Source organism: Agelaius tricolor, unplaced genomic scaffold (assembly GCF_023055355.1).
Source record: "Agelaius tricolor isolate 1412-34295 unplaced genomic scaffold, bAgeTri1.0.p SCAF_14, whole genome shotgun sequence".
Lineage (NCBI taxonomy): Eukaryota > Metazoa > Chordata > Aves > Passeriformes > Icteridae > Agelaius > Agelaius tricolor.
In genome coordinates this window covers 12,105,369-12,132,223 of record NW_027269274.1, presented here as the reverse complement: position 1 = coordinate 12,132,223, position 26,855 = coordinate 12,105,369, and the positions used below count along the sequence as shown (strand labels likewise).

Sequence of the window (26,855 nt, the reverse complement as noted above, 5' to 3'; positions counted from 1 at the left end):
GGGCTCATTTTAGGTGTTTCACATCATCACAGCAGTGTTGAAGGGCAGTGGCCTGGTGGGACAGTTCTGGTGTTGGGGTGTGTGGGTTTTGGGCTACTTCTGGTGCTGTGTGTTTGTGTTGAGTGAGTACTATGTCTGAATGTCAAAATGAACTGATGAAATTCACATTTGGGGGGTAATTCCAAAGTGCCTGTTCCAATCTGCACTGAAGGTACCATTGCACATGTCATAGTTTAAGCCCAGCCAGCAACTCAGTCCCACACAGCTGCTCACTCACTTCTCTGCTGTGGGATGGGGCAGAGAATTGGAAGAGTAAAAGTGGGAAAAAGAAAACTTGTGTGTTGAGATGAAGACAGTTTAATAAGCAAAGCAAGGCATTTATTCCCACTTCCTATGGTCAGGAAGGTGTTCAGCCATCTGTCATGTGTAATGGTTACTGGGGAAGGCAGGTGACATCACTCCAAATGTCCCCCCTGCTTCTCTCTTCTGGTTTTGTGCTGAGCATGGTGTTATATAGTATGGGGTATCCCTTGAGTCACTGGGGATCTGCTGTCCCCTCCCAATTTCTTCTGCATCCCCAGCCAACTCGCTGGTGGGGTGAGAGACAGAAAATGCCTTGATGCTATGTAAGCATTGCTCAGCAGTAACAAAAACATCCTTGTGTTATCAGCATGGTTTTCAGCACAAATGCAAAACCCAGCCCTGTTCCAGCTACTGTGAAGAAAATTCACTCTACCCCAGCCAAACTGAGCAGAGCATGTTAAAATTAATTACCTTGCCTCAGGGTAAGGTTGCTTCTCAGGGAAATGGTTGGACAGTGATAGCTGGATCAACTCTGTCATTAAGCTGCAGAGCATCTGTAGGATGGTACCTGGGCTTACATGCTTCAAAACAAGCCTGCATAGAGCAGTGCTGTTAGGTGCTTAGAATCAGACATGATCAAAACTGAGAAAAACCACAAATCTTTTGTAAAGCTAAAGTAACTGGTAGGTTACTTTCTGATGTGTTACTTACCCCAAACCACAAAATGTGCTCCAATCCTCAGTACTTTGGTGCTGCAGTGCAGAGCAGAGATGGGTTGAGCTGTGCAGGGCTGCATGAATGGGGATTTCCTTTGAACAGCCCTGTGCACAGTGAATCACAGTCAGTGTAGCAATTCTGGTTTCAAATGGAAAAATTGAATCTTGGTGTATGTTGTGGCCAAGGATTTCCCCAAACAGTAATCAGTTCTGATAATTTCAAATGTGTTGGTTTTGGCTTCACAAAGTCCAACCCTTGCAGCTTTTGTGCCTGGCGTCTGTTACACAGGAGATGTTAGACAGCCCTATCTGAATAGGCTCATTTATCTCTGCAAGATTTTACATGCTGTTTCATATAACTATCTTGACCTACCCCCAGTGTGAATAAACACGTTGTTAGTAGCACAGAGGTCACTTTGGTGCCTGGAAACCTCTGCATTATTACATTGCTTCTTTGGTCTTGCTGAGGCATCTTTTTTTTTGTTTTTTGGGTTTTTTTTTTTTTTTTTTTTGTTTTTTGTAGCCCTGTCTTCCAATTATTTTCTCTCCAGTGTCTGAGGTGCCTGAGGGTGGACCTTCCTGTTATCCCCTGCCCTGAAGATTGGGAACATTCATTCATTAATGTGAGATACAGAACGACACTAACGACTCTGCCAGCCTCTGGGAGGTCTTTGCAGGAACTAGACAGGTTTTTGACCTTGATGAGACCTGAAGTAACCTGAGATTTAGGATTACCTTAATCCTACAGAGATGCTTACAGCACTCTTAAGCTTCAGAGACAGTTTGTAGCTTTGTTGTGTCACTTGCATTGTTCTGGCACTAGAGTTGTTTTTTTCAGTTCAGCCCTTCTGAAAGAGGCTTCGCTTTCTAGTTGTGTATGCCCAAGTTGTGTTGTGAGGACATGCTTTTTTTTGTTTGCACATGTGAATGAGACAACCTTGAGTTGATCAGACTCCTAGAGAAGTGTTTCTTGTGAGGTGTAGACAATTATACATTTGACTAAAATTTTAACGTCTTGCTTAAACTGAAATTCCTTTCCTGTGAATTGGCTAGTGGTGTTGCTGACTCAGGTGTAGCTGTCTGCTCTGATGGGAAGGTGAAGCCTTCCTGTGCCATGGCAGTAAATGTACTGACTCCTGGAGAGCACAGACCGGGTGTAGGATCATTCCCTTTTCTCTCCTGTCTCATAACTGGAGGAGGGAGGTGTAGTTTGTGTCACATCACTTGGTTTCAAAAGTTGAACCAAGTGTTTCTCAGCAGAGTGTGATAAAGGCAGGAGGATGCCTTCTTCCCCATCCCTCCATCATTTAGCAGAAATCCAATTCTGGCATGTTCACTCCCCACTGCAGGGACTTTCCTTCTCAAGTTATTCCTGGATGATTAATTAGCACTTGGACGCCTTTGTGCTGTGCTGTTCCCATGGCTTCCTGGAGCTTCCCTCCACCCACCTCTGAACCTGGGGCTGCTGGGGCTGAGTGTCCGTGTGGGTGCTATCCTGAAGCCCTTCTCTACAGCCCCATCCCGTGCTGCCCGGTGCTGTCCGGGGGCGTTCCCAATCTCCTGTTGTCTGTGAGGCTGATGCCGTCAGCCTTGCCATGCTGCTGGCTGTGCTGTCCTGGAGGATGGGGCACTGCTGACTCGAGCCCATGGGGAGCAGAATTGTCCCATGAGACTTGGACTCCCTTTGCATAGTGAAGCGTGAAGGCTGGCTGCTCTGCCACCCAGCTTCCACTCATTCCTCCCTGGAAACGTGGATCTTTGCCATCGAAGGGTTTGAATGTCACCTGCTGGTTCGGTGCAGTCTGTCCCAGCACAGGCATGTGGGACCGCGGTGTCCCAGCCGCTCCTGGGGCCGGTAGCAGCACCGGAGGGGCGTTGGGATGAGCTCAGCAGCGGGGAATGTGCTGCGCTGGTGCAGGGGCCGGGCTCACAGGGCCCATTGTGGGGTGGTTTTGGCACTGATGCCGTGGGCGGCGTCGTGCTGTGGCAGGCCCGGAGCCCGCTGTGCCGCTGCTCGTGTATGGGGCGGGAGCTGCAGGTGGGGCACGGGGGTTCCAGCACTGGGGAAAGCCCTTGTGGTGCCTCCTGTGCCCCGGCCGCCGGTGCTCGGCTGTGCCAGGGCTCGAGGTGAGCCGGGGTTTTGGGGTTAGTGTGGCGCTGGCGCTCTGCCCCCGCCCGGCTGGCGAGGGGCTCGCTGGCCGCGGACAAAGCAGCACTCATGGCAACTTGCTGCTCTACAAAGGCAGAACATTCAGACGCCTTCCTTTCTTCCCCCCGCCCCAAAAGGATGTCAGATAATGGGCACAGCATTCCTGTGTGCTGTTCGGCTCGGTATCTGTGCTGCAGTCCTGCAGCTGTGAGTGGGGACCTGCTTGGCTGAAATAGCCACAGTGAATGGCAGCTCTTACTGTTCTGTATTGCATCCTTGCTCACTGCTAATCCCATCCAGCAGCGTGCCAGCAGTGTGGAGCCCTCCTGGTGCTCACAGACAGCATTCACAGCAAGGGTTGGATGTGCACTAACACCTGTCTGCAGCTCTTCCTAGACGTAAGAGTAATGTATTTACCTCCTCGTATCCTAACTTGGGATACGGCACTTAAGGCAGCAGAAACCTAGGTGTGTTCAGACTGAAAGTATTAAGGAATTTGATCATAAGCCACCCGCAGTTTGACTATTTTCCCCAGCTGCCTTAAGAATTCCTAATTTTGAAATTCTTGACTTCTCCTTCAAGCCCTCTTGAGTGATTTGAGTTTCTCTTGGAGAAGCTGGGTTGGTTGCTGCTGCTGTTATACTGCTGGCTTAAACTTGCTTTGTGTTATGCCTTTCTCTTCTGGATGTGAGACATGAGTGTTCTCTGGGTACCTATTAAGAAGTTGGGCAGAGCTATTTTAATCTGTACTTTGCTCCTGAGAGCTCCATTGGTTTGATTATTTTTATTCTTTACTGTATTAAAAGTCTGTGTGATGGTTTTTTTTTTTTGCCAAACCTACACTAAAAAGACTGGATTTGAACTTATTTTTTCAGTTGCCAGCTCCACCTCATGAGATCCTTTCTAGAGCCCCAACAGGCAGTACAGGATGATGTATGCAATAGTGGCCTGAAGTTCTGACATAATTGGTTTCAAATCCAGTTGAAGTAAACACTGTTTTGATAGTTTAAAACCCTCTGAAGTGTAGGGTTTAATATCTCAAATCCAGAGATTTAGATTTGTCTCACAAAGGAATCTTACTATTTTTTTTTTTTAATAACCAATCACCCTGGTAAGCCTAGAAGAAAATGGTTTCTGTCCCTTGCAAAAAAATAAACCCCTATCTTCTTTTCCATCCTCCTGCCCGTGTCTAGATCACCACTCAGTTACTGTTCTTACAACCCTCCAGTGAAAAGCCATTCCTCGTCTGGAAAACCTACCTTGTAAAAAGCTTACTAGATCTCTGAGTGTACATGGTGTATCACTTAGACTTCCTGAAGATACACTTCCTCAGGTGATGGAACCCCTGAGGCTGGTTAGTGAAGCTGAGGAGTGGCTGTGCCTTGGTAGGGTGTGGTGCTCATCTGGGAGCCAGTGAGCTGAAAGCCCAGGGAGACTCAGGTAGTCTGGTTCTGAGGATCAGCTGTCCTGGGGGTCACAGCACTGCCTGCAAATGCTGCTGAGAGGCAGAGCTGCAGTGGGACTGGAGCTTGTGGCACTTAGAGGCTGGCAGTCACAGCTGGGTATCCACAAAGCAGCCCTGTGTGATAGGCACAGCCTGTGCCTCCCTGGGGTGGGCGGCTGCACACGGCAGGGCACAAGAGATGTGCTGGCCCTGAGGATGGGGACCTGGGCTTAAGGGACACTGGAGGAAATGGTTGCAGTATGTTCTCAAAGCACAGAGGAACCCCTGTAATTGATTTAAAGACATATTATCCCTACAGAGGATGTCACTAATGTCTTTAGCAGACACAGTAAGCCTGTGAACACATACTGTATGCTTCAGCAAAGAATTTCCTTGGGCAGCTTGCTCAGCTCCTTCTCATCTGCATACTTCTGTTTGGCATGTGGCTCTGCTCACTGTGGTGTTTTCTTTGTTCCAGAAGATTAAGCCCTAATCATTGCTTAATTTTTCTGTCCCATAGCTGCTATAGCTATTTAAAAATAGGTGAGAATAACTAGAAGTAGGGAAATGCTCAGACAAAGATGCTAAGATCTAAAATTTCTACAGTCTCTTCATAACTGATCCATAATTGCTATGAACTTTGTGTGTGCTATGCAAAATTATTCCTTCCATGCCTGGAAATAAGGAGTAAGGGCTGTTGGTGAGACTTCTCCTTTGTTTTGTATTGAGAACCATGGATTTGGTTTCTCCCTACGTATAATACATAGAACAAACATTTAAATATGGAAGACATAAAAAATGAAGAGGAGGACCACTTTTTAGAGAAGGTGGATGGAAAAATCAGTTCTGGTTGTGGTTTAACTTCTCAGTGTGCAAATCAACAGCGAAGCTTCTGAGATGGCTCTGTGAGATAGTGAACAAACTGTGTTGACTTCAGGCTCAGCCATGAAACTATTAAAAAAAAATAAAATTCACTACTCAAAAGCTGCTTTTTCAGTCCTTCATTTGTTTTGCAATACTTCCACAGTCTGTATGACTAGCTTGATTTAGTAAGGAAGCTGGCTGCCTCCGTAGCTTGTTTCCACTAATTGTCCAGCAGAGAATGACTTGCAGCTCTGCTGTAGGGCAGAGTTCAAGCAACATTGCCACAGTTTGGGTAGTACTTATGCTTAATCTGAATGCAGAGCAGACTTGCACATGAGCAGAAGATACTAGTCACAAACTTGTTTATAATGCTTTTTTTGTTGGGTTTTTTTTTTTTTTCTTTTCCTAAATGATAGAATTATAGACCTAATAAAGGTCATATTGTTCAAGCCATATGTTCCAAGTAGAATTTAGGGAGTTCTAATGGAGTAGATAAATGTGCAAGCTTCCAGCCAGTGCCAGGTTTCAGTTCTGGCACTGGCTCCTGGGGCAGCTATAAGCAGAAATGCAGAGGATCAAGAACTGGCAGTTTTCTACTTGGTAGGTTGAGTTGGGAAGTTTTTTGTGGCCCAAGCCATAAAAATGACACACATTTGTCTCAAAATGGTCACATTGCTGGCTCAGACTAGTCACACTGCACTTGGACATCTTTCTTTTTGCTTTGAGGAGTGTGATTTTAGCAGTCCAAGTGTAACATATCGTATTAGTATTTTTGTATAGAGCAACAGTTATAAATCAGTTTGAGCAGTTGAAAATTGGTTCCTTTTCAAGACTGAGACTGGTGGTATGTACTGCTGGCCTATGGAATTGCCATAATCCATTTTTTGGGCTGGTTGCCACTTAGTTAATAGGATAATAAAAGTGGAAGAATTACAATCTAGACTCAGAGGTGTGATGGAAGCAAATGAGCTCTGGTTCAGCCTGTTTTCCTGTTCACCCTACTAGGCAGCCACTTAATAGCTGACTAGGAAGCAGGATACTTCTACATAAAACTTAATGTTGTAGGCTATATATAGGTGCTTTTTTTTTTAAGAAAGAGTATGCTTGCTTATTCAGTTCTCTTGTTGATTCTGCAGAAGAGCTTAAGTCTGGCTGGCAGGTTTTCTCCAGCAGTCAGCATGTATGTCATGTCGAGATGCACCCTGACAGCAGGACCTTGGCAGTGGGCTGACAGCAGCTCCTGCCTGCCTGCAGCTGAGTGGGGGCCACATCTTGCTGATGGCTGCTGCTATTTTGTTGATATTGGGTTATCATCAGGTACTTCTAGAGGAGGAAAGCAAGTTGGAAATTGAGAGTTGAAGTTAAAATGCACATTGAACAGTATAGGTGAGAAGGAAGATTTGTGTTAAATCCAAACATAAACGTTTCTGTGGTTTTTGCTTCTTGCTGGTTTAGGACAGTATGTCTAGCCATAAGAACTTGCAGACTGTCTGAAAGTGGTCACCTTGCAGCATTCAAAGTTTTGAAACCCACAGCAAGAGTGGCAGGAGAACTTGCATATCACACCCACAAAATTCTTAGTTCTAATAATAATAAAAAAATCCCAAACCCACCAAAACCAGCACAAAACCCTCTTCCAAACCCTTCATCCATTGGCTCTTCTAGATGGCATCTCTAAAGTTGCTTGTTTCCAGTTGAGCTAAAGTCCTCCCAAGTACTAGTGTTGAAGCAAGAGGGAGGGCCTGTGGAATGGATTCCTGCTTCATTCCTGGGCTTCCCATAAAAATGTGCCCTTTGAAAGTAGAAGTCCAGTGACTGTCAGCAAGTATGAGTCAGCTTGCAGGGACTTTGATCTCCAAAGCACACATCTCCTATGGAAACCAGGGAACATTGCTCTCTGACATACCTGTAAGGGCATCTTACAGAGGTTAACATAAGCACTGTGACATGAGTAAAGCAAGTTATGCAGATGACTGTGCTTTCTCCAAGAAGGGTTACATTAAAGCTGTCTGCAATGATGCTGTAAAGAGTTGGTTCAGCCCTGCTAAATGATCTTGGCAGATGACATCCAGCAGCTTGCTTCCTCCACGCCCAGGAAGGCAGGGACCAGTGGCTGTCTCCTGCATGGAGAGGGCTCCTTTAATCTACGGAAATGTGGCTGGTGCTATGGAGTAAACACGCTCTCACAGCTCAAGGCAGGCAATTTGTTTCTGTCCACCTAACTCATTGAAGCTTAAAGCCAAATGCAGCTGGGGCTGGTGGAGATGAATTGTCAAGGGGCTGGGCTGTTTGGTTCAGAAGCACTGACCCAAGTGTGCATCTCTATGTTGTAAATTTATTATGAGCTCCAGTGGAGCAGTTGAGAATCATGACTTTAAAGGTTCTGTAAAGCATTGACTGTGTGAGTAATAAGTATGCCTAAAAGTAATTTTTGTTGTAGGAAAGCAGTGGTGGAAGTCTGCTGTTTATGTAATCTGTTTTCCAGCCTGAGATGGCCAGAAAGTGTCTTGAAGCAGACCAGGGAGTAGAGGGAATTCAGTGGCAAGCCAGCTGAGCTGGGATACAAGCAGGGCCTGCAGTAATGATTGTTGGTGCTTAAGTGTCATTGGAATATATTATTCTTTCCACTATCCCTACACCTTGGCAGTATTACACTTACAGTGTGCACTCAGAACTGGTGGGGGCTGCTTGTAAATTTGGTTTACTAAGTGTTCAGAGGGCCAGCTCTGTGCTCCCTGTACAGGACCTGAATGGATGCATGTATTCCTGGTTGCCACTTTCATCTTAAAGCCCAAGATGCACTGAATGTTTTTAGTCAATTAATGAAAAAGGCAGCACTAAAGCAGAGCCTCTTCTGGTGAGGCTGAGTGCTCAGCTGGAGCTGAGCTTTACAGCAGTGCATGGAAGCTAAGCCTGCTTTGAGCTGGACTTTGGTCTTCTCTTTGAATGTTCTGCTGGTTCTTTAATATAGTGATAGGGATTGTGAGCCAGTGCTGGGAGTGGGGTGCCTGTGGGAAGGGCCTGTGGGCAGCTCTGCGAGGTGCTGATAAGGTCTGTCCTGCCCAGGAGTTCTTCTCCCTGCCTACTTCCCACCCCAAATGAAAGCAGACAAGCCCTCCTCCTTAGCTTGGAAAAAATGACATCATGAGATCCCTATGCCTGTCAGGAAGCTGGGAGGCTGTGAGGGCTTGCTGACTTGCTAACAAAGTGCAGTCGTGGCAATGGCACCAACCCCGGAGAGGAAGAGCTGTCCTGTTCCTGTGATGACCTTTTCCTGTCATCAGGGCAGCAGCCCTGTGCCCAGCCTTTCTGGATGAGGCTGGTGAGATGAGATATTCTTGCTCTTGATGGGAAGCCTGTACAGGCTGGTTTTCCCCAGGTCAGCTGTGCCTTTGGAGAGGGCAGTGGGGTGCTGGGGGCAGCTCTGAAGATGCAGCTGGTTGCTGCAGTAACCACAGTGCAACCACATACAGACATTATTGATGTGCTATAAATATAAAATGAGCCATTCTTTATATTGAGTAATGTGTATGTAGCATTGTACTCAAGGTGGTTCTGTCCTGCTGGCATTCCTCCCTGGAAATGCTGGATAGTTTTCTGAAATGAGCTTGCTTGTAGTATACTAAATCATTGCTATGTCCCTCTAGTAAAAATGCTGATGTTGATATAAATCTGAAACTGAAGCTTGGAGGCATTTCTGGAGCAGAGGTGGGCTGGCCATTGGTGTATTCCAGCACCAAGTGTGACCTGGTAGTTGTGCCATGGAGTGGGATGAAGGAGCTGCTGGCACAGGGGGACAGAAGGCACTGACCTGTTTGTAGCTCAGCTGGAAAGAGGACAGAAAAGGGCAACAGTAGGGCCTGTTTAGTTGTTGCTAGGAGACCCACTGTTTATGTGATGTAGACTTTTACCTTGGAACCTGTAATTAAAACCCAGTAGGGCTTAATCACCCCATAGCCATCTATTGTGTATCTTGGACTGGATGTGTAATCAGCAGTGAGTAGTCAAGTGGCAGACACATATCGTAATCCTGTAAGATTAGTCAAAACTGATGGTAAAAAATCTCATGCAAATAAATCTGAGTAGAAACCAGACACTAACTACCCAGAAAGTCCAAATGCCTTTCAAGGTCTTAAGTTACAGCATTATCTGTTTAGGACATACTGCTCTATTGTGAAACCATGTAAATATTAACTGCTTTGCCTGAGCATTGGGTTAAAGGGTGATTGCTATTCTTGATCACTATTCTGTATAAACACTTGTTTTAAAAGTTAGTAGATCTTTTTGCATTGATAAGATGGTGCTGGGTTGCTGCTGTGGTCTCTACAGCTGAAGAGCAGTAGGTAAAGGCATGCCCAGTGAGTGCTGGGCACAAGGAGGGTCATCTTGGAGGATTTGCCTGTTAACATTCTGGATGTGAACTGGAGAATGCAATCCAGTTACAGAACACTTTTACTTTGCTGGCTAGGACTCTGTAAGATTTCTGGTGGCATGAAAGAGTTTATACAGCTGTAATTGTCTTTACTGTAGCATATGCTGCAGGAGCTGGAGAGTAGACAGAAGTTTCCAGGTTACTTGTAACTTCTGTTGACTGAAAAGGGATTTCTGTAACAGTTTGCACTTGAAATGGAGGAAAGAACCAAAAAATGCTGTGCTGTAACATTCTGCTGGGAATAAGAGGAATTGTCAGCTGAGAGCATCCTGAAACATTGCAGAAGAGCTCTGATTTGTGTGAGCTTGAAAAACTGGAGCTGTTAGCAGTGTAATACAGCCTGAGTAAACAACTACAAGCTCAAAGGGAGGGAGGCGTGAGAAACGAAGCCCACGCCTCAAAATTTCAAGAGTTTAATAAGGGACAAATCAATAAAGCAGAAGTAACAGTGCTGATTGTAACAGAGGCATCCTGTGTGTGACTCATTAAAGCTGAAGTAACTTGCATGTGAATTTGCAGAACTGTAGTGGTCACTTCACAAAGCCAAACTGATGCAGAAAGGCATCCTGCCCCTGCAGACTTTGCTTATGAAAATCTGATCTTGATACCCAGCAGCCTTAAACTTAGCTCCATAGTGTGTCTTAAAGCAGAACAGCAGCATAGCCACTCTGGTGATAAATTTTTCTTAAGCTGGAGCACGATATGGAAAAGCCAAAGCTGGCTCTTCTTTTCTGTAGCTCTGAATTTGTAGTGTGAAGGGATGGTGTCTTGTGTTATGGAGCAAAGGATTGTCCAGGGACTGCCACCTGCCCACTTTGCTGATCGTACACAGGTCTTGATATATCCAATACAGACCAATTCCAAACTCTGTATTTGCTTGTCGTCACTACAGAACAGCACTTTATTTTATTCCCTACCATTTAAAAGGCAAATTATTGATGTGTGTGGGAGACATGTTTCTGTATATAAATGGTGCTTCCTAAATGATGCTTTTATCTACGCCCTGGAGTGTATCATGCCTTTTGGAATGCTGGTTTTGTGACCTCCATCACATGCTGTTTGGCCTTTTTCATAAGATACAAATGCTATTACAAAATATGAGGTGGTACTTATCCAAATCAAAGTACTAGAGATCTTAAACTGCCACTTCTCCTGCTGAAGGAGCAGGTGACAACTGGAGAGCACTGAGTCCTTTGACTCATCTCTTTTTGCCCTTTCTAATGCTTCCTGTGAGGAAGGGAGTCTCCACCTGAACAAATGTCTGCAAGTGCCCTGGGTCAGTTTTCTTGTCCTTGATTACCTGCATGAGTGCAGGCACACTGTTTTAAAAACACACCTCTTTTCTTTAGAATGGCAGGTAATCAGTTGTATGTATTTTGTCTTCCAGATAGCAAAGCCATAGTTGATGGAAACCTGAAGCTGATCCTTGGCCTGATATGGACCCTTATCCTTCACTACTCCATTTCTATGCCAGTGTGGGAGGATGAAGGTGATGATGATGCAAAGAAGCAGACTCCTAAGCAGAGGCTGCTGGGCTGGATCCAGAACAAAATTCCTTACTTGCCAATCACAAACTTCAATCAGAACTGGCAGGATGGCAAAGCACTGGGTGCTCTTGTTGACAGCTGTGCTCCAGGTAAGTCCTTTGTTCTGATGGCCAGTGTTTTCCTTGCTTGTTGTCCTTATGGCTGCTCTCCCTATGTGAGGAGGTTTTCGCTGCCTCCTCGAGACTGGAATGAGGCTTTCAAGAAAACCAAAAGAGTCCAAAGAGACCAGCTGCAGGAAGCAGCAAGTTGTAAACTTCTTGGCCAAGAGAAATTCTAGCCTGTAGCAGAATGTGTGATTGCATTATGGGAGGCGCCACATCTAAGCTTTGTGTTAGGTGCAAGGGACAAAGGCAGAAATGCTGGCTCCTAAATGGAAGAAGGGATTGTTCCCACGGCAAGTGCCAACAACCTTTCAACTTCAGGGTGCAGTGGGAGACTTCATGTCTTCTCCTGAAGTAGGTTTGCAGAGGGAGCACAGAGCTCTCTAACTGAACACACTAATTGAAACTTCAGTGTTTAGCAATCTGAGACTGAGCTGCTTAAGGCAAATAATTTGATGTAGTGTGAAAAAGGCAAAATTTCCTCACTTTTTTAATAAAACAGCCTTGCTAGTGGGATTGCAGGTGTTCATCTAATGCAATCTAGGCTGCTGTGGCAAGCGGTTGAAATGTTCTTTACCAAATATGCTGCAAGAGAACCAGTGAAACAAAAAGGATGGTAGATGTATTTGTGCTAAATTTAGAGTGGTATCTTGCACAAGTTACCCAGAGAGATGGTAGATGTCCCATCCTGGGAAACGTTCAAGGTCAGGTTGCACAGAGCTCTGTTGAAAATATCACTGCTCATTGCAGGGGGGGGTCAGTCTAGATGACCTTTAAAGATTCCTTCCAGCCTAGACCATTCTATGACTCTACACTGATTGTTGCCTTTGAGTTGTTTCAGTAAGCAGCATGTGCTTGTCTTGTTTTGGCTACTTCTGCAAAGCTCTGAATTTCTTTCTGCAAAGCAGTGTAATGCAAGGGAATCTGGAGTTCATACTTGGTTTCTTCAGCTAGGGAAGCACCTTGGCAGATAACACACAACAACTGAAATGTGCTTGCAGGGTTGTGCCCTGACTGGGAGAGCTGGGACCCAAAGAAGCCCGTGGACAACGCTCGGGAAGCCATGCAGCAGGCGGATGACTGGCTGGGTGTGCCACAGGTAAGGCCACCAACCTTGGGCTGCCCGTGGCGAGCACAGTGGCCAGCTTTGGTCTCGTGACTAGCTGGAGTTTAAATTGAAGAAAGCAGGTAAAGCTGCTTGGATGCTTTGAAAAGTTACTCTTAACTCATGTAGAGTTGCCTGAGAAAGGGTACACTGTAATGAAACACACCATTACATTTCAGAGCTCTGGTTGTATTTGTGTAGGTGTCTCTGCTGAAGAAAGCTGCTGTTGCAGCATGTAAGGTAGGAGGAAAGGGCCTATGTGGTGGTGCCTGACATCTTAGTCCATAGAGTGAATTTGTTTTCCTGCACTGAATTCCACAGAAGAAAAACTTACTGGCTTAGGAAATCACCTGCAATGATAATGTTCAAACAGAGAGCAATGTATTTACAAACTGGATTGTTTTCATGCTGATAAATTTGGACAGAATTCCAGAAGTCTCTGAATCAGCTGGTACTGTGGAAGCAGGAGTCACAAGTTTTACTTTGCAAGTCTTGCAGTTCAGAGCTGTTGCCTACAGGATTATGAATTACTTTTTCAGTATCAATTATCCTCATGTCACTTTCCAAGGGGAACATAACTGCTGTTCTCTTGCCTTGGTACCATTAAGTTTGTTGCAGTCTCCTGAGAACCCTTAGTAATCAAGGCAGAAAAAGCCCCCAAACCACATTGGGATAATTATGAGCTTCTTGATTTTCTTGCCTGAGATAATAAATGATGTTGTGTGTATCAAAGGGAAAATAAGTGTAAGAAATCCCATTAGCATGTGGGAGTTTTGAAATCTAAGTCTGTGTCATAGTTCTGTTTCTGTGTTGACCTGCGGTAACCAAGCACTGGTACAATATGCTTAATTGCACTGTCTTTCAGGTTATTACCCCTGAAGAAATTATCCACCCTGATGTGGATGAGCACTCTGTGATGACTTACCTGTCCCAGTTCCCCAAAGCCAAGCTGAAACCAGGAGCTCCTTTAAAACCTAAACTGAATCCAAAGAAAGCAAGGGCTTATGGCAAAGGTGAGGACTTGGTGAGCTGAAGCTGCACGGAGCAGTAACTCTTCAGAAAGCTGGGTGGGGTTTTCTGCTTATGTTGAACTTCAGACCTACTGTAACTAACTGACTTCAAAGTTTCACTTGTATACTCTTGGTGTGGTGCCTGGTTTCAGAAATACATGGATATAGTCCAGAAGGCACTCCTAGTTCTAACATGTAAATTTCCCAGTCTGAACCTGTTCTGCAAGCTGCCAGCCTCCCATCCACAGCTGGAAGAAGTAGCATGATATGGGGCTAAAACAACCTTGGTGTAGAATTCAGGCCAGCAGTATTGCTGTTGATGGGTGATGATCTACCAGGGAATGCTTCTTGTGATAAAGCACTCCTTAAAAGAAGAAAAACTTCATCACCTCACTGTCTCTCTGGCAGGCTCTCTGTAGAGACAGTTTTCCATTACCCAGGCTTGATGTGTGTTAGAGTGGGATAATTCTAAATTACTTACTTGAATTGATTTATAGTGTTGAATACTTGGCACATGTACAAAGGTGGGTTGGTAGCCCTTGAGACATTAAATAGTGCTCAGCCTTTATTAAAAAGGCTGTATTTACTGATTGGAAGGACTGAAGGCTGAATTTGCTGAATATCCATAGATGCTTAAGCAACTGTAGATCTATGTAGGCATTCTTATTTTTAACTGACCTTTTTAATTGATAATTTCATAAAACTATTGATGAGGTTCTGTTCTAGATTGGAGTATAGTCACAGCTGAATAAGTAACAGATTTTTACCTTTAATATGGTTGGCATGTTGGAAGACATCTCTTCAGCATTACACTTGGCTCTCCATTCCACCCTAATTTTTTTTTTTTTTGGTCTCTGGGCTGCTGTTGGTCCTTCAAGACTTTCAGAATGAGTGTGTTTCAGAAATGGGTCTACAAGAGTGAAATGGAAAGAAACAAAACTTTCCTTATTTTTTTTCTGGTTTTCTTATTTGCCTGGGGTTTTTTAAACTTGATTTTCCATTGAAACCTAACTAATGGAATAAAGGGATATGGACTTTATTTATGCACTTAAGAGCATTTGCTACAGTCAGAGTGGGTTTAGCACCTATCCAGCTTGGGGTTGATTTTCTTTGTTGGTGCCTTCCACAGCAAACCACAATACACAGACACATTTTTCAAGCCCCAGATGTGTAAATGACTGATCAGCCTGCCTCAGTCTGTCAAGTCTGGCTTTAGTCATGTTTTTATTCATTCAAAAACTGGAATTACTTTGTCTGCTTTCATGTGTCTCTGGAGCCTTTGTAATGAAAATTACTTTAGAGTGAGTGGCTCTTCTTGAAAGATTGATGCTTTCATTAAGTTAATTGCCAAAACAGAGTCACTAAATATACTAATTGATAATTCTGACTGCTAAGATATGTCAGAATTGGAAGGTGACTCCAGCAGCAAGGGGCTCAGTCCTTGACTGAGCAGGGTCTTTTGGACAGGTGAGAAACAGGTTTTCATGCTTCCAGAAAAAGATGACTGTCAAGTGTAAAGTGGGTCAGTCTTAGCTCTTTTTATTATCCTTTTTCATGTAAACTCTTCATAAGCTCCCAACAAGAGTCTTAGCTGTAGCACACCACCCTGAGCACCGTGAGGGTTTGTGCTGAGGACAGCCATGTGTAGAGCTGGTGTGAAATGAGCCTGCAGAGGGGATGTACAGAGTTGTCTAGGTCTTCAGTGGTGGACTAGGAGTTCTCATTTAACCATCCAAAGCAGGCCACTGACAAGATAGTAAAATCTAGATGATGAAGTCTAGGCCAAGAAAGCACTGTAGAACCAATAGTGTCCTGGCTGAAATTGTCTTCAGAGGAGGATAATCAATCCTTCTTGTGCTTGCAGAAGGTGTGATACTTAACTTGAATACCTTATCTTAGTGCTTGTAGGATGGACTGGAGAGACACAGAGCAAATTCGTAGCAGTTTCAGCTAGATGATAATTTAGGGCTCAGTTTGAAGGAATGAATATGTCAATTGTTAACACCTTATCAGAATGCTCAGATTTCCTAGGAAAAACATGGTCTTCCTTGCATTACTCTTAAGTTACTGTTTTCTGAAGATAAACAAGTTCAGGAATTCTGTTGTTCACAACCACTTCCTTTATAATCTATCAGACGTTGCACTTTCCACTAATTGTGCTATGGAGCTGGAGTGCCCACGGTTTTATGAATCAGCCAAGGAGAAATTGCCTTGGACGGAAGGGTATGGATGTGTTTGGGCTAGTCTGGAATCTGCAACTTTGGGAAGTTCTTCCACCCACTCAGTCTGACACCACCATGACAGATGTCATGACCTGGGTCTGTGTACAGGGATATGATGAAACCCTGCTGGTAAATGCATGCTGTAGCAGGCCCTGTGCTGGGGAATAAGGAAATTGATTAAAAGTTAAGTGGAAACCACAAGAAGTGGCAAGATTTTTACTGTTTTAAGAGGTTCCTGCATGCTATTTGTACAGTGTACACTCTGGCCAGGTAGTCTGAGCAGATTTCAAAGGATAGTAAATCTGAGCAATGTCTGTACTGCTGGATTTTGAAAATGGAGTAAGATGGGGCAGTACAGGTAAAAATTGTCTTGCTTAAAGTAAGTCTTTTACTCTTGGCTCTAGAGTAATGGCTTCACCTAAAGGCTTCCCAAAATTTCTCTCCTGCCTCTCTAGTCACCCCTCCTGTGGTGCAACACACTTAAACATTTAACTATGTGAAGAGAGCAGCTCCTAAAGAGCAGCTAATGCACATGTCCCACTTGCTGTCAGCATCAGTCCTACACTTGTCAGCAGTGGGAGTGACCCTCAGTACGTGTCAGGGTAACTGGTTTTCACCTGAATCCAGATAGCAGCTGGGTTCCTGACTTGGTCAGAGATTGTAAGATGAGTTGAGTGCCAATGATTTAACCAATTTTTAAAAATACTTGTATTGTAAGAGAAGGCCTTATTGTAAGCATCATGCTGTGGGCAGAAGGTAAAGACATGATGTGCAAAAGTCTGGGGAAACTGATTCTGATGGCTTGCACGGGAGAATAGGTTGGACAGCCTTTGGGCAGCCTCCAAACTGTCTTCCAGGTTTGTGGCAGCAGCTAATGTGCTGTTCTGTATCTGTCTCACAGGGATTGAGCCTCATGGGAACATGGTGAAGCAGCCTGCCATTTTCACAGTGGACACCATCAGTGCTGGGCAGGGTGACCTGATGGTCTTCATAGAAGATCCAGAAGGAAACAGAGAGGAGGTATGTACAATAAGTGTCTTGTATGGAAAAGTCAGATTGGTCTGAACGCTGTAGTTTTTGCAGTAACCTTCATCTTTCACAAGTGAGTTCTTGACAAATAAGTAATCTAAAAAGAAATTGCAAAATACCGTTTATCTGAAGTGCAAGAAACCTCAAGCTTTTCTTCGTAATGGCCTTGAAAAAGTCACTACCTGCAACTAAGCAATACAGCTCCAGTGTCCAGTAGTTGCAGAGCTTTAGCTTGACTGGCCAAGTACACTCTGACCTGCTTTTAGATAACATACATCAGTAAATCACTGTCTGCGTTTACTCATTCTGCAAGAATGGCTAAAGCAACTATTTAGATGCCATGAATCATTTTGAGTTAAAATGCTGGTTTTAATGTTTATAGAAACTTCTCATCCAAGTGTTCCACTTGATCATGTTACAGCATTCCAGAGAAATACAGCTGTACATTGGACTTACTGTCTCCTCACTCTTGGCCTGCCTCAATACAGCAATTAACAGCAAAGGAAAGGGCTGGGTTGGGAAGAAGGTAGCTTGCTTCCCCTCTTGTAAAGACAAAACCAATGGGATTTTTTCCATGTGAGAAGAGGGGGATAGCAAGGATCCCTGCTCTCACAGCAACAAGAATCTAACAGTGCTGACTCTGGAATAGATTGCAGTATCAGTAAAGAGTTCAGCTGGTGTGCGTAGGCACAGCTTGACGAGGGATGTGTTTTCTCTCCTAGGCAAAGATAACGCCGTCCAGTGACAAAAACAAAACCTACTCCGTACAGTATGTTCCAAGGGTTACTGGACCTCACAAGGTGAGTTTTATGTCAATAACCAGTATTCTCTTGCTAGACACACTGCTCTGCTGGTTGTTAACATGAGCCCCTGAGGGCCCCCTATTCACTAATGGGCAAGAGCCACCTCAGGCATCCTGAAGAAAAGTTAAATTGATGTGGCCTTAGTTGTCTATCTGGCTTTTGGGCTGCTCCCATTGCAAGGGGGAAAAGAAGTGTGTGTTGGGAGAAAGTGCATTTGTGTTTGGCTATCAAGTGCTACAGGTGGGCCACTTTGTGCAACTCAAAGACAGTTTTGTGGGTTGTCACAAGAGATGCAGATGAAAACAGCAGGTTGTTTCCATGAGGTATTTCTTTGCTGATGGTACTGTACACTGTAGGGATTTTGCAGAGAAGGATTCTCTCCCTTTGTCTCTGGGTGCCCATAGTCACAGGTTTATGATGGGTGATCCTGTTGCTTTGACACTTTCTAGGATGGCTGGTCCCCACAGCCAGGCTGAAAAAATAAAATGCAAGTTCTGCTGCCACTTCATTGCTGGATGGAGGTCCACCTTGTATTGGCACATCCTGATTCAAGCTTCCGTGCTGGTGTGCCTGACTCTAATCAATGGAACTTTAAGAAGGTGGCAGCAGTTAGCATGGATCTGATGAGGGTTGTGGGATGGATGGTCCCTCACCTCTGAGGGAAAGAGTCTTTGTGTTAGGGGAATGCAGGTGCTTGACCCTGCACTTAGCTTTATGATGGTGATCTGAGCCCTGCCTCTGCCTGATGGGTCCAAGCTGATGCTCCCTGTCCCTAGGTTTCAGTCCTGTTTGCTGGGCAGCACATCTCGAAGAGCCCATTTGAAGTGAATGTTGACAAAGCCCAGGGAGATGCAAGCAAAGTGACAGCAAAAGGACCGGGATTGGAGGCAGCAGGGAACATTGCCAATAAACCTACCTACTTTGACCTCTACACAGCAGGTAAGCAGGGATGGGTGATGATGGAAATCCTGCAGTGTCCTCAAATGTGAGAACCTAAGGCCTTGGAAAAATAGCTGTAAAGTGGATGAGGATTTGTAGCCCCATCAAACTCACGGGCGAAATAATAGCTGGGCTGCTCAGAAGGCTTCAGCTGTGTATGAAATATTTGAAGTGCAGAGCTGAGCTGGGGCAAGAGGGTGCTCAGCCTGACTCAGAAATTGGCCATGAATTTGCTGGATGGCAGCAGTCAAGTTCCTGGCTGATTTCTGTCCCAACACATTTAAAACAAGAATGTGACATGTTGAACATAAATATGAAGGATAAACTGTGAGCCAACCATAAATGTGTAGTATGTTCTATATTTAGCTCTACAGAACCTGCTGCAGTGCTACTTTGAGTTCATACTTCAATGATGAACTGGTTTCAACCTCTATTGTAATTATTAGAGGGTTACTATCTTCATTAGGGCATCTCCATCACATTATTTGTTACCTGCTATTAGGCCAATGCTGTAGCCTAGAGGAATGAGTCAATAAGATGCTACAAATGTTAATTCATTTAGAACAATGTGAAACTACTTAGGGCAGTTACTTGTAGCATTTAAACACCAAAATATACTGAGTAGCATATTTGAAATTGCCTTCTGCCTGAGGGATTTTAGGAATAAAATTAAATGTGGTTATAGTGAGGCAACTATTATGTTCAGCCTCTAATTGGGAGAGGGAGTGGTCTGAATCATGTGAAGACATGTCTGGCCTCTGAAAGTGTATAGAAAACTGTTTTTGTTGTATGATGAGTTGAATAAGATGTGAGAGGAGCAGGTGTCTGAACAAAAATGAATACATATAGTCCAGCGGAGAGGATCCTTGTCAGACCAGCATTCATTTGTCCAATCTCTTAATCTAAACCACTTCAAAGCTTGAGAGATTGAACTGACTGGTAAAGCTGATCTGCGATAGAGATTCTACAGGGTGGTGTCCTTGGGGTAGCCAGGCTGTATGTATATTCAGTGCTATGTTGTGAAACCCTGTGGCTGGAGCAGCAGAGCCCTGTCAGTTTGACTTCATGGAATGCCACCATGCTGTCTTGCCCACTTTCTGCTCAAATGTTTGATTGCTGTCAGCAAAAGCTGAGCACGGAGGCTGTGCCTAGAATTGGCAGCAGAGGATGGCTGGCTGAGCACAGACAGCTGGTAGTGGTCTGAAACAGGGTGCCTGGTGCTGGTGGGGAAGCCAAGGCTCAGCTGAGCTTGTTTCCTTTGCAGGTGCTGGTGTGGGTGACGTGATTGTGGAAGTGGAGGATCCTCAGGGAAGAAGCCTTGCTGAAGTTGTAGTGGAAGACAAAGGCAACCAGGTCTACCGCTGCACCTATAAACCTGTTCAAGCTGGTCCTCACATTGTCAAAGTGACTTTTGCTGGGGAGGCAATTCCCAAAACTCCTTGCACTGTTCTCATTGGAGAGGGTATGTTTTTTAAAAATGCATATAAATGTAGATGAGCATTTTTCTCCTTGGATGTGATCACAGAATATGCTTGGATCATGCCTTTTATATTCTCTACCTTTCAACATCTTGGTCCTGTTTCAGTGGGTCACCTGAGTACTCTCAGGATAAACCAGTGCTCTCTAACAGTAATATGGCTTTTGTTGCTAGTTTCCTTTCTGCCTAGACTTACAAATGTTAAGCTGCCCTTTGAATTTTTTTGAGTTATTTATCCAGCTATGCAGTGTCTTGCTGTTTTCCACCCTTGTTCCTCAAATGACTATATTTACTGTTTTCCTCCTTAATGGACACCTAATTTGCTTTCTGTTCCATCCTTACCTGCTCCTATGCTTTTAGATCTCTGCTCATCTCTCCTGAGCTACCCTCCATTTGTGGAATTTTGGACTTCACTGCTAATGGCTTCATAGTTGGTAAGAGGTGTGCAGGATGCTCCGTCGTGTTTGCTCTTTGTAAGCTTCTAGCCTGCAGCTTGTCCCAGCCAAAAGGATTTTTGGTTTTGTTGGGGTTGGGGAGGAAAGTTGCAAACGAACTGAAGCTTTGTGTGACCCAGTCAGTGAAACTGGCTTAACCACAAGCTGCCTGACGCAGCTGTGTGAGTGCTCTGCAAGCTGTTCCCACTCCACGTCAGCCACGCTCCTGTGTGTTCCCACTGAGCTTTCAGAGCTGGCAGATGCCACACAATCCCCACTCACACTGGCCAGTGTAGGACACAGGGCAATATTGGCTGCTGCGGGGGTGAGGGGAAAACCTGTAAGCTGTTGTATAATGAGTGAAAACCTAACAAGCTGCTTGGCAGACTTGTGCTCCTGCTGTAAGCATGGCATGCTTGAGGAAAATGCGTGTTTGGTTTACAGTGCTGGGAAGCTGTGGTTATTTGTAAGTCTCTTCAAACCTCTCAGATCTTTGGCGTTGAAAACCTCATGACAGCTGGGATTGTGTAATGAAAACTATTCCTAAGTGTGCAGAATTTTTGTAGCCGCTCTGCAGGCCCAGAGAAGTGCTTGGAGTAAAGAGGCCCAGATAAGCCTAAGCTATGTGTAACCCTCCTGCCCCACCCTGCTTCAGGCTGCAGAGGGCTTGGTGACTTTGCTTCTGTGAAAGTGTGAACTGTGACAAGCAGGGGGGGTTTGATGTGACATCTTTTAACGAAGGACAGGCAAAACTCAGCTTTGCTAATAGCAGTTATCCCAGTCACGTGCTTCTGAAAGACCAGCAGAATAATGCTGTTCACTGGGGCTTATCTGCAAAGGGACCCTTCACCCTACACTGCAGTGGGCCTCAATGCAAAAGGCGTCAGGAAGGTTGTGTCTGTGGCAAATATCTCGATGTGATAGCTGTGTAAAAGTCTTGTATTGATAAGTGGCATTGAATTGGAAAGCAGAAGGGCTTCAGTGTTTGCAGTCATTCTAAAAAATGGTCTTGGACAGGGTCAATGTTGCCTGGTGGCACTGACTGCTACTGCCTGAAAGCTGGGGGGCATAGACAGCAGCCGGGCAGACTCAGGTCTGTCTGCCTTGATGCTGTAACCTTCTGCTGAAAGCTAAGCTGTGGTTGCCCTGAGTCAATGTTAAACTGAAGGTTGTCCCAGGCTGGCTAGGCTGGGTATGTTGAGATCAGAGACAGTAGTAATGCCTGAAGTTCCTTTGCAGCCTGCAACCCCAGCGCGTGTCGTGCCACTGGTCGAGGTCTGCAGCCCAAGGGCGTCCGTATCAGGGAGACGGCCGACTTCAAGGTTGATACCAGAGCAGCAGGGAGCGGAGATCTTGGAGTGACTATAAAGGGACCAAGTGAGTGCTGGGGTGTATCTGTGCTGTGCATGTGTTTTGGAGAAGGGGGAGGAGCAGAGCCTGGGAAAAGGAAGAGCAGGAAGGAGATGGTGTCCTGATGGAACTGATGGGATCTGTTTAAAAAGCCAGACTTCAGAATGGTTTATCGGTGTCTGTTGGGGAGGTTTTGATCTGCAAGGCTGGGTAAGATTATATCTGGTTTTAGTTCTTTCCATTTTAATGTGTCAGTTGGCAAAACTGAGAAAATCCATACATCTGCCTGCTGTGGCCTCCAAACTTTATGGGTACACATTGCATCTTCATGCAATCTGTGGAAGCAAGTCACACGCCATGGTCTCTGGCCTGATGGAAATGCTGCTCTCATAAAGCTGGGAATGGCTCAGAGCAGTATTCCCAGTGGCATTAGCTGCTTAGGCACACAAGCAGAGGAGGAAAAGAACCCAGATGGCTGACAGAGACCATCTATGAGGATCTGTCCCCAGGTCCCTTGGTCCTGAGCCCTGGATGTGGCCCTCTGCCTGGGAGGATGGGAGCACAGGGGCTGCTGGCTCATGTGGCCGCCAGCAGCAGTCCCTGTGTGGTACTCCGAGCCCGCCACCTCCCCCCGCTGGGGCGGCATTCAAAGGTGCATTGTATTGCCTTCACCTCCTCCACACACACAGAGCTCTGACTGTGTGGCTTCGTGAGGCTGGGGGGGAAAAAAATCAACAGACATATCAATGTAAATTTTAGCGTATTAAGCTTTTCTTCCTAAATTCTTCATCTTGAAGAAAATGAAAAGTAGGCATTCCCTGCATACTTGTGGTTACAAAGTCTGACAAATGTTAAGCTTTTTTGTTTTAACATATGACATGCATCATACTGCAGACTAAGAAAATAAAACACAAGGGAACTTATTAAGTCTGGTAACTTAAAATACTTTCTGCTGTATTTCTTCTGGAAGTGTTTGCTGTCTTTGTCCTAGAGGGCACATAGAACTAACTTCCCTTATAACCTGACCTTTTTTTTTCTGGTGGAAGAAATTTATTCTTGCAAGCTAAAATAAATACTAGAAAACATGAACTTGTCTGAGTAATTGAAAGCAGGATGGAAACTGTTAAGTTCAATGCTGAATTGATCTTTCAACAGAGGGCTTGGAGGAGTTGGTGAAACAAAAAGGCTTTATGGATGGTATATATGCATTTGAATATTATCCAGCCACACCAGGGAAGTACGTTGTCACAATTACATGGGGTGGGCAAAACATCCCAAAAAGGTGAGTCAAAAGTAGCTTTTTGGGCATTTTTATGTCCTTCAGTGGGTTGTGTAGTTGGTGGGCTTTTAAAGCAACGCTGATCTTTGAAAAGAAGCACTGGGGAGACAAGTTAGTGGCAAATTGTTGTTGTAACTTTTTTATTTTTAACAGCCTGGTTTTGGGCTGCAGCAGCTTGACAAAGCTCTGAAGGGTGATTTGTGTCAGTCTTTCTAACGCAAAATCATGAATAAAAAAACCTAATAAAACATGGTGGGTGATGCAGCTTGGATTTTGCTGTAAGATTTTGAAGGACTCTTATTTCAGTGTCCACAGCTATAGCAAGCAGAGCAAGTATTTGACACTCAGGATTTGTGGTGGAAGATGGTGATGCATTGGATGACATCTGTGCTAGAAAAACACTGCTGGGCACTGTGCAGCACCACATGATAGCATCTATTAATTTGGAAAATTCAATGTAGACCCTCATTAAAATGCCTGGGGAAAAACACAGATGCTGTATTTGTCCCCGTTTCTAATTCCATGCTTTGTTTTTCTCTGATAGCCCCTTTGAGGTTCAGGTGGGTCATGAAGCAGGTCCTCAGAAAGTGCGAGCTTGGGGGCCAGGACTGCACGAGGGAGTTGTGGGCAAGTCGGCTGACTTTGTGGTCGAGTCCATTGGCACAGAAGTTGGCTCTCTTGGTATGTTACTTGACTGAGTAATATTCCCTGAAATATTTGTATCTTGCAATGCTAGCAGTGAACTCACGAGAAACAATAGGTTTCCCAACAGTAAAAACCATGTCTGTAAGACATTGTGGTCTAAACACTAACATCTATAGAGTATCAAAGGCATGTCCTAGAGACAGGAGTGTGTGTGATGGAGAGTGTTAATCTGTGGTTTTGTGGGATGACATCCAGAAGGGAATGATGGATGGATGATCTCCTGTATTGCTGAAGAAGGATGACTGAGAGATCGGGCATGTTTAAGGCTAACAAAAAGCTATTTGTGGAAGTGGTGTTAAGTTAGCGGCCACCACAAACCCAACGTGAGGAACCTACTTGTTCCTTTTTCAGGCTTTGCAATAGAAGGCCCTTCTCAGGCTAAAATTGAGTGTGATGACAAGAATGATGGCTCGTGTGATGTGAAGTATTGGCCCAAAGAGCCCGGTGAATATGCTGTGCACATCATGTGTGATGATGAGGACATAAAAGACAGCCCTTACATGGCCTTCATTCGCCCGGCTTCAGGAGATTTCAACGCGGATAAGGTGAGGCACAGGAGTTCACCCATGGCACAGCATGTCTTGGATGTAACTACAGTAGAGATGTTTCTAAAGGATTCTGGTAGCAGACCCTTAAACTGCCTCTGCTTAAAGCTCTGAATTTGCCAAGATATTACCCAGCCAGATACTCCTCAGCTTTTTCGAATAACACTGTTGTGGTTTTGATTTAATGTAATGAAAACTTGCTGAAGTAGTATCACATGCTTCATGGGGTTTGTGAAGGGGGCAGGTCTTCATATATAAATCACTTAGTTTTGTTTCTCTTTCTGAATTGCAAACTGATATTCTTGAGGTGCTCTTTTAGGTGAAGGCTTATGGCCCGGGCTTGGAGAGGACTGGCTGTATAGTGAACAATCCTGCTGAGTTCACAGTTGAAACCAAGGATGCTGGGAAAGCACCTCTGAAGATGTATGCACAGGTAAAAACCCAAAGGCAGCTGTGTGAAACTGCAGCAAAAGGACTTTAATACTGTTTAGAAAAATGCCTTAAGTCTTCCTACTCACTTACACACCACTTAATTCTGGGCATGTGTAATTCAAGTCAAAGCTCTGTGCTTTGATCTGTGTAATGTAGTCAGGCAACAACTGAAGACCAAGTGACTGCTCTGAAGTAAATGGCTTTGCTTTCTTACTTGGAAGCAAAGCCAAGTGTAATTTCCTTGAGTTGTCATTTGGAAGCACTTAAGTGTCTCTGAGCCTGTGAATTTTCTATGTGTTGTAGGATGGTGTATGAATGAGCAAGTGTTAGATGAGGAAGACTTGCAGGAGTGTAAATTGCATGTTTCTTCAGTATTTCTGAACTACAGTTCTGGAAAAAAACCCAAAAAACGGACACATTCTGGAACAGTCTTGAGCTGTTCAAACCATGCAAACATTTTTGAAGCACCTGAACCTTCTGCTTGTATTACTGCTTTTTAGGATGGAGAAGGAAACCCTATTGATATCCAGATAAAGAGCAAGTCTGATGGTGTGTTTGCCTGCTCCTATGTGCCAGTTAAACCAATCAAACATACAATTTCTGTTGTCTGGGGAGGAGCCAATGTGCCCAACAGCCCATTTAGGGTAAGTACAGAGATGAATAGATCTTAGTTATGGTCAAATAGGACATGGGTGCTCACAACTACTTGTTAGTACGACTAGGATGATAAACCCCTTCTGTGGACTTCAAGAAGGTGTGTCCTTCTGCTTCATTTTTTTAGAAACCTATCCACTTGTATACATCTTTCTGTTTTTACAAGCTCATGTGGTGGTCTCCTATCAGCCCAGCTGCAGCCTGAGTGATTTGGGGCCATTCATTTGTGTCTGTTATCCTGTAGCTCCTCTCCAAGCAATACTCTGACTTGGCTGTGATCTCAAGTGTAACAGATGTGTGATTCTGACCCTTGTGAATTTGTGTAGGTCCTTATAGGTCAAGGGAGTCATCCTCAGAAAGTCAAAGTGTTTGGACCTGGTGTGGAGAGGACTGGCCTGAAGGCAAGTGAGCCAACCCACTTCACTGTGGACTGCACAGATGCAGGAGAAGGTAAAAGCAGGCTGGGCTGTTCTGTGGTATTAGAATCACAGGTCATGCAAGGAGGGATAATGTACTGTTCCATGCTGGTTTTCCTTATTTAGTGGAAAAACCTTGGGAAGCAGAACATTGCAGTGAAGTGATCTGATCTGTTACATTAGTTAACATGGTGACTCAGACAGATAGAAGTGGGAATGGTCTGGCTGTTTGGCTGGCGGTGTCTGTGCTGTCCAGTAGCAAAACCTCCACTTGCTTTTCCTAGGTGATGTCAGTGTTGGAATTAAGTGTGATGCTCGTGTGGTCAGCAGTGAGGAAGAGGACATAGATTTCGACATCATCCACAATGCTAATGATACATTCACAGTGAAATACTCACCACCTGCTGCTGGGCGCTACACCATTAAAGTGCTTTTTGCAGGAGAGGTTTGTAATCTTCATTTTGCAGCCTGAGTTTTCGAGAATGTTTCTCTGCTCTTTGATCATCATGCATTTGCCAGTTCACAGCTGGCTCTTTCTACGTCAGCTCACATGCACTTGTTTTGGTTGTTGTTTCTATAGCAATGTAAAAAATTGAAATTTCTTTTGTAATAATTGCATGTATGCAAGTGAGAGGAATTGGTTGGGGACAATGTGCTGGACTGGCATAATGAATGTGGTCTCCATGGTGGGGTAAGGCTGCCTTCTGAAGGTAAAAAACCTAAGTGTCTTCTCAAGGAAAATAGGGGAAAAAATTTTCCTTAAAAATAAAAAACAGATAGAGAAAGATAAACTTCCAGCCGTTAACTTTGCCCTGTATTTTGAGTTATACTAATCAGTAAAGCAATGTTTAAGTAAGGTGAAATTTTACTCAAGATGCTGGAATTAGAGCAGAATTATC

At 44.6% G+C, this 26,855-nt stretch overlaps 1 protein-coding gene across 3 annotated transcripts in view; it reads left to right on the top strand.

Annotated features, from left to right (window-relative positions):
* The window catches only part of FLNB (filamin B), a 71,048-nt gene that overhangs the window by 12,359 nt on the left and 31,834 nt on the right, over nt 1–26,855 (top strand). For all 3 annotated transcript variants that reach the window (XM_071439699.1, XM_071439698.1, XM_071439696.1), the window contains exons 2-16: nt 11,296–11,544; nt 12,558–12,655; nt 13,527–13,674; nt 16,795–16,913; nt 17,645–17,722; nt 18,502–18,664; nt 19,929–20,126; nt 21,815–21,952; nt 23,081–23,207; nt 23,749–23,885; nt 24,261–24,454; nt 24,774–24,887; nt 25,387–25,530; nt 25,867–25,990; nt 26,241–26,401. In XM_071439699.1, coding sequence (XP_071295800.1) covers nt 11,296–11,544; nt 12,558–12,655; nt 13,527–13,674; nt 16,795–16,913; nt 17,645–17,722; nt 18,502–18,664; nt 19,929–20,126; nt 21,815–21,952; nt 23,081–23,207; nt 23,749–23,885; nt 24,261–24,454; nt 24,774–24,887; nt 25,387–25,530; nt 25,867–25,990; nt 26,241–26,401 — 2,192 coding nt within the window. The remainder of the gene's footprint in view (nt 1–11,295; nt 11,545–12,557; nt 12,656–13,526; nt 13,675–16,794; nt 16,914–17,644; nt 17,723–18,501; nt 18,665–19,928; nt 20,127–21,814; nt 21,953–23,080; nt 23,208–23,748; nt 23,886–24,260; nt 24,455–24,773; nt 24,888–25,386; nt 25,531–25,866; nt 25,991–26,240; nt 26,402–26,855) is intronic.